The sequence below is a fragment of the Sphaerodactylus townsendi genome, linkage group LG12, assembly GCF_021028975.2.
Source record: "Sphaerodactylus townsendi isolate TG3544 linkage group LG12, MPM_Stown_v2.3, whole genome shotgun sequence".
Taxonomy (NCBI): domain Eukaryota; kingdom Metazoa; phylum Chordata; class Lepidosauria; order Squamata; family Sphaerodactylidae; genus Sphaerodactylus; species Sphaerodactylus townsendi.
This window is the reverse complement of record NC_059436.1, coordinates 45,896,613-45,909,663: the sequence shown is the minus strand read 5'-3', so window position 1 is coordinate 45,909,663 and position 13,051 is coordinate 45,896,613. Positions and strand designations below refer to the sequence as shown.

The 13,051-nt window shown below is 46.7% G+C and overlaps 1 protein-coding gene across 5 annotated transcripts in view; it reads left to right on the top strand.

The window, feature by feature from the left end:
- Positions 1-13,051, top strand: part of CDK5RAP2 (CDK5 regulatory subunit associated protein 2) — a 187,581-nt gene that overhangs the window by 158,187 nt on the left and 16,343 nt on the right. For all 5 annotated transcript variants that reach the window (XM_048513449.1, XM_048513448.1, XM_048513447.1 and 2 more), the window contains 3 exons: positions 198-387; positions 1,738-1,859; positions 8,187-8,435. In XM_048513449.1, coding sequence (XP_048369406.1) covers positions 198-387; positions 1,738-1,859; positions 8,187-8,435 — 561 coding nt within the window. The remainder of the gene's footprint in view (positions 1-197; positions 388-1,737; positions 1,860-8,186; positions 8,436-13,051) is intronic.

Sequence of the window (13,051 nt, the reverse complement as noted above, 5' to 3'; positions counted from 1 at the left end):
CATCTAGGTTCGGAATCTTCCCGGATTTCCACTGTTGTGCAAGTACTGTCCTTGCTGCAGAGAACATGTGGAACAGCAAATATTTATTATCTATTGAAAAATTTTCTTTAGCCATTGCTGGGCCCAAAAGGTAGGTAATACTCTGTTTTTTAAATTTAATTTTCAGTATTTCTAATATCTGGTTCTTCTCCTTGCAGACAAGCAAAAGGAAAACGAGAAGCTGCGCGAGTCGCTTTCAAAGAAGCACGTCATTGTTGAGCGCCTGCACAAGGACTACGAGCATGTGAAGAAGGAAAACGAGAAGCTGCAGAAACAAGTGGGCAAGAGGGAGGAAGAGAACGGGCAGCTGACGCATGAAGTGTATAATATCAGAAATGAGCTAAATAGGTATTAATCCTATCGTTGCTTGAATCTCTATTGATAAGAGCTGGGTAGCCAGTTCTCTGTGACTGTGGAAGCGGCACCCCCTCTCAATCTGGAGTGGTGAGAACTGCAAGCAGGGATTTGTAAAGTAAAGTGAACTTGTGTCCAGTGATGGGATTCAGCAGATTCACACCACTTCGGCAGAACCGGTTGTTCAAATGGTGCTTGTAAACAACCAGTTGTTAGTAGGTTGTTGTGGGTTTTCTGGGCTGTGTGGCCATGGTCTGGTAGATCTTGTTTACTGTTGCAGATGGGATCTGGAACTCCATTGGAGGAAAATCACCTGGGGGCAGAAACAAACTTTGTAGCAGGGGTTTGAAAGGCATAAGAACATAAGAAAGAGCCTGCTGGATCAGACCAGAGTCCATGTAGTCCAGCACTCTGCTACTTGTAGTGGCCCACCAGATGCCTTTGGGAGCTCACATGCAGGATGTGAAAGCAATGGGCTTCTGCTGTTGCTGCTGCTGTTCCTGAGCACCTGGTCTGCTAAGGCATTTGCAATCTCAGATCAAGGAGGATCAAGATTGGGAGCCATAGATCGACTTCTCCTCCATAAATCTGTCCAAGCCCCTTTTAAAGCTATCCAGGTTAGTGGCCATCACCACCTCCTGTGGCAGCAGATTCCAAACACCAATCATGCGTTGCATAAAGAAATGTTTCCTTTTATTAGTCCTAATTCTCACCCCCCCACCCCCCCAGCATATTCATTGTATGCCCCCTGACATGTTTTCATATATCCAGTTATCTGGTTGCTCTGTTTTGCAGCCCGTAAAGCCCTTCTATAGACAGAGCACTTGCAGGATGCAAAGCTAACAGTAAGGAAGGGATTTTCCTTTAGTTCATGGTTTGAGTCCAATAGCCTAAGCATTTGAGAATCAAACTTTCCTTTGTCAGATGGAATCTTGGATTTGATAAAGGAGCTTTGACTATCAGGAGATTTGGACTCAAATCTCGCTCTTCTACTGCAGACTGACATAGCTAAGCTGCTGAGATTATGTTGACTGGGAATGTTGGAGGACTCGTCTTCTGCTGCACCCTGTTTCTGGATCTGTCTGCCTTGTAGGGATGCCCATGTGCTCCCTCAGGCTTTTTCTGCCATTGGGATCATGATCTGGGTTTATGTGGTGCGGAGCAGACGTAGTGGAGATTTTCTTCCAGGGCAGGAGGTGTAACTTTATGACCTGGTCAATTCCAGCCTTGTCGTTCTATTTTCCTTCCGAATGGGTTACAGTTGTGGCGTTTGCACAATCAGATCAGATTTAGGAAGTGCCAGGTCTTAAGCTCTTACTAATCAGCTAAATTGGAATGTCACAGGCTGCAGACGGAGCTGAACGCAAAGCAGCACCAGCAGTTGGAGAACGAAAAATTACTACAGTCCCTGCAACTCGAGCTCAAGGTGTATGAAAAGTTAGATGAAACAATCAGAAGTCGAAAAGGTATGAACAGTGGGATCTTGCCTACAGCTTTTCTTGCTGCAGTCGTCTTGTCTCTGGTTCATTCCGCACATGCAGAATAATGCACTTTCAAACTGCTTTCAGTGCTCTTTGAAGCTGTGCAGAATGGCAAAATCCACTTGCAAACAGTTGTGAAAGTGGTTTGAAAACGCATTATTTTGCGTGTGTGCAAGGGGCCTGTGGATCCAGACCTCTGCTTTCCATTGTGGGCTTTATTTCCCCTAGTTGGAAAAAAGAAGGGATATTGGATCAGGGTTCAACACGGGGGCTTTCAAACTGTGGGCTGCCTCCCTTCAACCAGGGGCCTGGGGGATGTTTCAGGAAGAGAAAAAGAACAGTCCCCTTCCAGCTACTCATGCATGACCTGGGTGGTCCCTAGTAGGAGTGAGCACCAGTTTTTTTGGGGGAGGGGTGTTAAACTCGGATTTGGGTTTGACAGGCCTGCTGGATCAGAGCAGAGTCTGATTTTGGAGTTTGATTTTGACTAGAGTTTGATTTTGGAAAATAAAAAAAAAGCTGTATCCCCATAGTGACATGGGGCGCTTTCCCCCCCAAATGTTCCGGTCTATTGAAACTTAAGGGAAAGCTTTGTGGAGCTCTTTTTTTTTTTTTTTGAGGTAGAGCCACCCAATTTGCAGCGTAGGTGATACTGACTCTCCTTATAAGAACTGCCCAGCTTGGTGAAGATTGGGTCAGGGGGTCCAATTGTATGGGCCCCCAAAGAGGGGGGGGGGAAGGGAGAACCAGCTAAGCTATCCTGAGATTTGTAGTGGAAGAGCAGTATATGGCCAATTATTCACAAGGTGTCTGCCATGCTGTGGGGCAAATGTTTGCCAGGGCAAGATTTCTTGTGCAGATGTATTTCCCCAAGCCCCACTTTCAATTTCCATTCTCCCCCCACCAAACAACACCACTTTAAGTTCAACTTTAATTTTCTTTGCTGCCAGAGTGGGGGAGATTTTCCAGTGAGCACAGCTTTGCCCCGACACCTTCCCTCTGCCCACCTCCAGCCTACCTAGCTTCACCCCTTCCATTCCCTCATGCTGCTGTACACTCCTCCCCTCTTCCCCCTTCCCCCTCCTTGTTGTGAATGACTCCTTTCTGCTTCCTTCTCATTTTCCTGGAGGCGACTGAGGGCATCTTGGATGGGTGATGTCCCAACCCTTTCTCAGGGAGGCAGGAACTAGAACTTGCTACTTCCTGTGGAAGGCTTGGGCGTCCATCTTGTGCCCCAGTATTTTTCCTGCCTCAGCAGGGAGAGCAGTACTTTACTGAGCTCCAGAGCCAGTATAGTTTTTTTCTTCAATCTTTCATGTTTTGTGTTCGTTTGTCGGCGTGTGTCTTGCAGTTTGTCTTTTTGTAAGTAAGTTCCCGCCACCTGTTTACTGTCCCTGCCCCCCTCTTGCTGCTGACTTCTATGTGCTGGGACAAACAAGGCACAGAACAATCTGCATATAACAGAGCATGGAAAAGTGATGTTTGGGAATTAGGAGAGCATTCCAAACGGTGGATCACGTTGTTACAGGTGGTTTATGGCCGCCATTACTGCCCCCCTTCCTGCCCACCAGAGAATGGAAACAGTGGGCAGGCGACGGGCAAGGAATCTTTTCACATTTATTATTCAGTGTTTGTTATTTATTATATCGATATGTCAATATAAGAAGTTCATCATTGTAAAAATGGTTATTTTTTGTGCATTTTCAAGCCAGATTTGTGTCTCCCCGCTTCCCCCTCCTTCCATAAAAAAAACCAAGACGATTGCCTGGGGTTTTCTCCAGCCATTATTAGATAAGCACTTGCATTGCAGGCCCCCACCCCACCCCCACTTGGTGAAAAGAGCACTCGTCCCTGAAAGCCCCAAGCCGTGTAAATTGCAATATACACGACATAAGATGTTTGAATTACGATAGCCACTGGACTAATAAGATGAGGGGAGTTTTCCTGGGAGGGAGGGGATGTCTGATGAGAACACGCGTGCAGCTGGTCTGGGCTGAACAGGGCAAAGCTGCCAATCCAATGAACATGATGACGCTCAGCCCCGCAACAAGAAACGCTGAACCCCAGGGTAAGGGTTTTATCTGCCCCCCTGCAAACAGGGCAATGGGTAACGATGCCCCAAATGGGTAACGTGCCCCAAAACAATGGGTAACGTGCCCCGAAACAATGGGTAACGTGCCCCGAAACAAAGGCTGCACAGCGAATGCTACTTCTGATTGGGGTAAGCTCCCTATGCATAATGGGCCTGTGTGATTGATATTGTAGGTGAGAGGACCAAGAATGGAAGCCAAAAAGGCAGCCTTTATTTATGGAACGACCTCCCCCGGGAGGTGTGCCCAGCCCCCCCCCTCGTCAGTTTTTAGGAGGCAGCTGATGTCTGTTTTATTGGGAACAGAATTTAATTAAAGCGGTCCTGTACTGTGATTTTGGTTGGTTATATGTTTTTATGTCATCTATTCCATCAATAATGGAAGCTGCCAGGAGCCGCATATGGAAGACAGGCAGCTAACAAAATATTTTAGATACGTAAATAACATTCATAAATTCTTATTTGTCTCCAGTCCACACTTTAGCGTGGTGATCTTCCATCTGGGTTCTCAACAGGCTGTGACCTGCTTAGCTTCAGTGAGGTGGCTGCCTCATGTGCTCCTAGCCACAGCCTGTATGCTTTGCAAGGGCAAATCTGGGTCATCATTTGCAGATTTATGCACAGCTTGCTGAACACGGGTGACGAACCTGAGAACCACAGGCAGCTTTATGGTCGGCAAGTGGCTTTCACACAAGCACATCTTTTGAAGGGCGCCTCACCTACCGTTTAAAGGATGTTTTGTGGGTTTTGATAGGTGTTTTGGCTGTGAGATAGAGGGTTGATTCTGTGGCAATACAATAGTTAGTGGTGGGTGAAGGAAGACATGGAATTGGGAGGGAGACAGGCCTGGCGATGGGAAGAAGACTCCGACAAATTGTGTCTCGTTCTGTCCCCAGTTCGGATTAATGGGGCTCTGAGCTGCCAGAGGATGTAGGGCTGGCCGCAGGCATAGATGGCTTTAAAAAGGGATCTTGTTTCTCTCCCATTTGAGACTGTTAGCTCTTCATCACACGGACTGAACTTTATATACGGTGCTCGTAAAGTGGTGAGATGCATGGGAAGAAGCCACGCCAGTGGAGGAGGTTTAATCAGGGTGGGGTATGGCAACTTTTGCTACATCCTTTCTATGATATACGGCTGGTGTCACTTGAGAGAAACCATTTTCCGAGCTGGCATTTCTTCTCGCTGCTAAGAATACAGCCACTCATCTGGGAGCTAATAAACGTTGGTTCTTCCAGATGACAAGCATCTGCTGTTTTAAGATGCGAATGACTAGCATCTGCTAGTAAAATTTTTGTAGGCGACTTACCTCAGTGGACTTCTTTTCAAGGCTATGATATAGCTTAATTCTGGTGATTTGCCGCCCGGCTTCCCTGTTTGGGCGAGTGTCCCGCTGGAAGAAAAGGAGGAGGAAAAAACTGAGTATGAGAACTTAAGGGATAGCATCGGTATTCTCTTACGGGAGCAGCAGTGGCGTAGGAGGTTAAGAGCTCATGTATCTGATCTGGAGGAACTGGGTTTGATTCCCAGCTCTGCCGCCTGAGCTGTGGAGGCTTATTTGGAGAATTCAGATTAACCTGTACCCTCCCACACACGGCAGCTGGGTGACCTAGGGCTAGTCACAGCTTCTCGGAGCTCTCTCAGCCCCACCTACCTCACAGGGTGTTTGTTGTGAGGGGGGAAGGGCAAGGAGATTGTAAGCCCCTTTGAGTCTCCTGCAGGAGAGAAAGGGGGATATAAATCCAAACTCTTCTTCTTCTTACAACATCATCTTAGAGCAGGTCTGTAATGCTGATCGTTAGTTGTTTTTTATCTGATCGTAGAGTGACACTGAACTTGTTGGGGAGGGCATGAATCAAGGCACAAAATAATGCACCTTGTAATGGGTGGGTGTGGGTGTACGCGCTTGTCTGTACAATGCTGTCAAGTTGCATCCAACTTAGAGGCCGTTTCCGCACGGCCAAAAAACAGCGCCCCAGAGACGGGAAAAAACTGGTCCCTGGGGTGCTGTTTGCACAGGAGGCACTGCTGCATCCTGGCTCCCCCCACTTTTAAACCTCGCTCAATGAGTGGCGAACCGCACCGGCGGGAATGCGCCGCTTTTCCCCTCCCCTCCACTCACCTCTTCTGCCAGCGTTGCTTTGGAGGGACACGCCCACCCTGCCCTCCAACTCCTGGAGGTTGGAGGGTAGCATGGGTGTGTCCCTCCAGAGTGACGCTGGAAGAAGAGGTGAGTGGAGGGGACCGAAGGAGAGGCAGCTCCATGTGGAGCCGCCTCTCTGGCTGGGGAGAAAGTTGGGGATGCTACGGTGCGAACAGTCCCCGAGCCTCCACCGGCATAATTTATGCCGGTGCAGGTTCGTTTCCGTGGCTGTGCGGAAACATCCATAGTGACTCCACCGAGTGGCTTTCAAGGCAAGTGAGAAACAGAGGTTGGTGGTCACTGCCTTCCTCTGCAGAATTATCCTTGGTGGTTTCCCAAGTACTGACCCTGCTTAGCTTCTGAGATCTGACAAAATCAGGCTACCGGTATATGGAATTCACTGAAATGGTGCCAGTTGGTATGTTTGCTGCCCCCGGCATATTTTATGAAAAAGAGTGAACAATCCGGGGAAGATCTGATGCTCCACTTTCCAGTTGTAAGTGTGGTTTTTCTAGCCATAGCCACCACTGGGTGAAGTAGCCAAAGCGGAAAGACAGTGATACTCCAAGTCACAGGTGTCAAACTCGCGGCCCTCCAGATGTTATGGACTACAGTTCCCATCATCCCCTGCCAGCATAACATCTGGAGGGCCACAAGTTTGACACCTATGCTCCAAGCCATTCAGTGAGTTTCATACCTAAGTTAAGAACAGAACTTAGGTTTCCTGGATCCAAGCCCCCAAGATGGAGAGAGATAAGCAAAGGGGTGGGAGGATCGGATCAACAAGAGAAATGAGTTCCCCCCAAAAATAACATTTGAGTGTATAAATATTTAAAGTTAATAAATTAAGTTAATACAATCCCAGCCATAAGGGTGATGCATCTGTCCTGAAACCATAAACCATCACCTTCTGCTACATTAGGAATATTTCCTATCCTGGTTCTGCTTGCTCCTGATTGCATGTAGTCAAGTGTGGCCCAATCTGCACACATGCAGATCCACAGATCAGGACCACACTGACCAAAAACAGATAGTTCTGTGACCTTGAGTAGCCTCTTTGGTTTGCGGAAAAATCTGAGAATGTTAGTAAAATAACATTTTACTAATGTAAAATGGGGGGGGGGGCTTAATTCCTCCCACAATCAAGAATGTTTTCTGCGCCAGTGCAGACAAAGCTGCTATACTCCTCTGTCAACCATGCAACCGGGCAATAAAGCCGTAGGAGTGACTGCTGCCAAGGTAGATATGGGGGCGGGGGAGAGCTGGAGAATAAGAGTGGGGCGGGGGAGGATTCAAAGGTGAAGGGAATGGGTTGGCTGTACTGCAGGTTGTTTGCTTGCAGGGCCCCTCCTGTGTGTGTGTGTGTGTGTGTGTGTGTGTGTGTGTGTGTGTGTGTGTGTGTGTGTGTGTGTGTGTGTGTGTGTGTAAAAATTGCTTTTTGCACTTTACATTGTTGTAAGCAGCCCTGAGCACTTTTAAATGGAAAGGCAGCATATTAACGGGCCGAATAGGTAAATTTGAGAGGGCCGGGTCGATTGCTCTGATTCGCAATCATACGGTTTAGTCACATAATGAAAACATCCTCTTTGTTTTCTCTCAGTCTCAAATAGGATATCTTTGGGATATGGCCCCTCTATTGTTCTTTGTTTCCTGTCTGAAATATTTCATCTATTAAGCGCAAGTTTGTCCTTTCTTCCTGGTTTGTTGTCTTTCTTCTGTTTTTTGGTTTCCTTTTTTTGTTAGATTCTTATCTTTCTTTCTTCCCTCCCCTGCTTTCAAGTGCCCTTCAGAATTTACAAATCCTTTTTTGTTCCAGTCCCTTATTATCCATAATTTTGCCTTGGGTATGCAACATTAGCTTTTATAGACAAATTGAAAAATAATTTTGGCTCTTATTAAATCTTTGGAGGGTAGAGGCAATTAAGAGTGGTGGATCCCCCCCCCCCCCCCCCCCAAGCCATTATCTACCTACTGTTTGTAGTTAGTTCTTAATATCTGGCTCAAAGGCGCTCGTTCAGCATTTAATAATGACTATTATAATTGTTCACAACGGTGATTTATTTTTGCTTAACGTCCTCAGATCTCGGCCGTGACGGATCAGACGAGTGCCGGAAAGATCAGAACGGCCCACTTGACTTGCATGAGCTGTTAACTGAAATACGGGACTTGAGAACACAGCTTGAAGGAAGCATCCAGGCAAACAGGGCCTTGCACGTAAAATTAGAAGAGCAGCTTTCGAGAGGCAGGAGAGAAAAAGCCGGCTCAGGGTCAACTGTGAATATCAACTACCTTTTGAAACAGGAACTGCAGCATTACACTGGGATAAACGGTACGGCACGGTGCACATTTGAATGCGTGACTTCACTTGAAAGAGGTCAGGTCGGAAAGGGTGGAACTTGAATATGTGTGTGGGGGGGGTTGTTTTGCTTTTCTCTCTTGACAAATTTAACTCCGTCGAGACAGTATTTTGAGAACTACTCTCTGATTTTTACCTCAGAAACCTGCAACCGTTTGTTCCCTTTGCAAAAAAGTATGTGTGTGGGGGGGAGGGGAGTTTTGCAGCTGTATCTAACAGAACAGTTGGGTTATGTTTCTACACGTTTTATGCTTACCTGAATGGTTTATTTAATGCACAACCATAGAGCATTTGCTGCAGGAGGCAGCACATTACTCACCAACGATCAATATGTGCCTCGGATGGTCTGTGAATAAATCAACAGAATAAATTTTGTACCCTGGAGGAATATTTTTTTTCCTCTATTTGCATTGCTGTTAAATGAAGGACACTAGCAATTTGAAACGTTAAGGAATGCTGGAAATACTTGCAAGCTGTAGAAATCTGCCTCATAAGGGGACATCCAGAGATCTGCAATGCCCCGGAACATGAATGAATGCTTCATCGCTCAGAGGTGGATTCCGCACAGCAAATATATAACAGGTTGCAGTCATGATAAAGGAACTTGTTTTCCTTTTTCCTGTTCGCATGTGTGCCTTTCACCCGTTCAGCGATTGGAGCCCATGGGAACAATCTGGGTTGCTTTAACGCCTTCCCGCCCCTCCCTGGCATGCCACCTCACCCCTCCCCCTCCCCTCCCTCCACCAGGGTGGGTGGGCCATGTCCAGAAGTCGTGGCCCCTCCCCTTCCTTCCCCTCCCTTGCTTGCCACCCCTCATCCCCTTCCCTCCCTTGCATGCCACCCCTCCCCCTCCCTCCGCTAGGGTGGGTGGGCCAGGTCCAGATGCTGGGCCCCCTCCCCTTCCCTCTTTTTTTTCATTTCCTGCAATACATGCGCAGCTGCGCAGGTATTACAGAAACGAACCCCACAGCCATGCCGATTGTCCCACAGTCTGATCGTGTTGCTGCACTTGTGCGCCCTACAGAATAAAAAGGGATCTCCCTCCAACGACCAGGCAATAATGAACATGTTGCAGTAGATCCATAGGGTGGTCATACTGCCACGGGGGCAAGGACTTTGTACCCTGTCGTGTGCTCAAAGAATCTGCCCGCCAGGTGCTGGGTGACCTGCACAGAATGGCAGGTGGGTGGATTCTCCCTGACAGTGGATGGCACAGAACCTAAAGCGATGGAAGAGAGGGAAATAAAGCGTCTCCTGCCTGCTGTGTTTGTGCAAGAGCACCTCCAACCCGGCCTTCTGCAAGAAGATCAGTGTTTTAGTGATTTTCGAAAATCCCAGGTTGAGGGGGATAAAACAGGCTAAACTCATTTGGGGTACGGGACCTGTACGAAGACACACACCCTCCCCCCAGTGGTTTTTATAACATCCTGCAGACACTATAGTTGACCTGTACGGAATACACCAGAATACTTCAGAAACAAATACTACAGTTCTTTTTACTGTTTCCTTTCATATGCTCGATTCTGTTGAGCCAAGCTGAAACAAGCAAGACAGCTGAAATGCGGGGAGAATTAGTTTCAGCTCTTTCAGCCCTGCGATATTTGAATTTCACCATAAAATTCAAATTGGCAGTAGCATTTAATTTACTTTGCAGGTTAACCCAGATACTTCGGAGGTTAGAAAATGGCTCTAATGTTTATGTTTGAAGAACCCCTGGGTTAGGGTGAAGGAAGTGGGGAATTTTTGCAAACCTTTATTTTGGAATTATTCAGTAGAACTGGACTGTAGTTAGATGAAAGGAAGCCTGTTCAATTCCATTGTTGGGCACTTTCCTTATGCCTTAGCACAGAACCAAGTTGAAAGACTTCCTGATTTAGAAAGTTTTTAGCCTAACTCCAACATCTGAATCGGGCACTGGCTAACTGGTGTCATTTCTTGTCCAATCCAATCCAATCCAAAACCTTTATTAGGCATTAAACCGGTGTGCGTCAAGAATTCCAAATACACTTTTCTTGTCCACAAATCGTAAGCAGAGGTGGGATCCAGCAGGTTCTCACAGGTTCCCGAGAGTAGATTACTAATTATTTGTGTGTGCCGAGAGGGGGTTACTAATTAGTGATTTTGCCACGTGATTTTTGCCTTAGTTACGCCCTCCTCTCAGCAGTAGCGCGCAGAACTTGAAGCAGTCTAGCAGGAGGTGCACCGGCGTGCGTGTCAGCCTGTGCCTGTGTGTATTTGTTTCCCGCCCAAGGACCAGCGCAGCGGCTGCGTCCTTGCCACAGCCCTGCCCAGGAATGCCCCGCCCCTGGAATGCCCGGCCACGCCCCCATCGTGCCCCGCCACGCCCCATTGGCGCTATGCCACAATTTGAATCCCACCACCATGGGAACCTGTTACTAAAAATTTTGGTTCTCACCACTGATTGTAAGTACAAAGCACCCAGTTTGTGGTCAGGAAGCAAGCTCCATTTTGCCAAAGTGGATGGATTTGGATGTCAAAACAGACTGTGGTTAGATTGAGAGCTTCTTAAATCAGGATGTCTTTATTCCAGCCTAAGGACAAATCAGGTTTGTTTGTAACAACTGAATGAAGTCTGTGGCGAGAACCAGGTTGGCATCCCTCAAAGCAGTGGGAGAAGTCTCTTTTGTCATCGACTTATTGGCGGTGACTGTCCTTTTGAAAAATCCAGATTGTTTGTTTGTTTATACCTGCCTTTCTCCCAAGTGTTTCAAAACCCAAAATAAGTCGCGACAATGTAAAAACAATATAAAAATAGGATTAAATGACAGATATAACATACATTAAAATGCTACCAGGAGCAGCAGTGGCGTAGGAGGTTAAGAGCTCGTGTATCTAATCTGGAGGAACCGGGTTTGATTCCCAGCTCTGCCGCCTGAGCTGTGGAGGTTTATCTGGGGAATTCAGATTAGCCTGTACACTCCCACACACGCCAGCTGGGTGACCTTGGGCTAGTCACAGCTTCTCGGAGCTCTCTCAGCCATACCTACCTCACAGGGTGTTTGTTGTGAGGGGGGAAGGGCAAGGAGATTGTAAGCCCCTTTGAGTCTCCTACAGGAGAGAAAGGGGGGATATAAATCCAAACTCCTCCTCCTCCTCCTCCTCCTCCTCCTCTTCTTCTTCTTTTTTTTCTTCTTCTTCTTCTTCTTCTTCTTCTTCTTCTTCTTCTTCTTCTTCTTCTTCTTCTTCTTCTTCTTCTTCTTCTTCTTCTTCTTCTTCTTCTTCTTCTTCTTCTTCTTCTTCTACCATAACCTAGCTTAAAACACCTTGTATCGAATATCAAATAAACCTTTAAACGGCATTAAAAATACAGAGTCGGAAACAAACAGGGCAAAATCTGAAATATAGGGGAAGATCAACATACCAGAACCTTTCCCCAGAAATCTGCAACCATCTCCAATATCACAGATGAGCTATTATTTAACAAAAAAACAAGCCCAAAGGATTCGGAGCAGAGTGCCCTAACAGAGGAGGGATAATACACTAAAAATCAGGTCTAAAATCCGTGTATTTGGGACAGTAGAATAAAATGTGCCGCATCGTCTCAGGAGTATTGGTGTAATGAGAGCAACCCTGGTCTTGTTTAGGGGTCCCCAAAAAAATGCCCTTGAAGAAAGGCTGAGGGGAAAGAGTTGCACCTAGCTTGAGCAAGGGCCCACCTTTGTTTGGGATTGAATAGAATCTTTAAATAGCAGGCAATTTGTACTTCAGTAGGGATGAAAACACCTTGTACCTAACCAGCAAGGAATTCCTCCTTTGCCCGCTCAGGCTGCCCCAAAAACTCTCTGGAGTAAACTCTGTTTTGTAGCCTTGCCAGAAAGCCCAAAGAACAGAACCCCTGACCTCTTTTCCCCAAGTATTGGGCAGCCATTGAAAAGTCTGAGCCCAGACCATTGCAGAGATTTCTTTAAACAAAGCAAGTTCCAACATTAGACATCTCTGGGAAGAATGAAGCTTTCTTACAAGAGCATGCAGGAAAAGGCAGTTGTGCAAGTGTGTGTGCCCAAGATTATAAAGGCCTTTACAGGTGGGTACCAGCATTTTGAATGACACCCAGAAATTAATCAGCAGCCAGTGAAAGGACGTTAGAACAGCAGTAACGCGGTTCTGCCAGTTAACCTGGGATAACAATAAGGCTGCTATATTGTGTACCTCTTGCAGTTTCTTGATTATCTTCAAGGGCAGCCCCCCATAGATTGTGTTAGCAGTAGTCTAGCCTCGACCTTTTTGAAGCACGGATCAGTGTTAGGCTCATTCCGCACATGCAGAATAATGCACTTTCAAACTGCTTTCAGTGCTCTTTGAAGCTGTGCGGAACGGCAAAATCCACTTGCAAACAGTTGTGAAAGTGGTTTGAAAACGCATTATTTTGCGTGTGCGGAAGGGGCCTCAGTCAGATTGGCCTTCTGTAAATAGGGCGCCAGTTTTCTCACTAACTATAGCAGGAAAAAAACTCTTGTCAACAATTATCGAATTCTATGGCAACGTAGCCATTTCAGTAAGCTATTCTTAAATATTCAAGCTATTCTTAAGTATTACAAATGTTTTAAAGAGTTGGACATATCAGACCA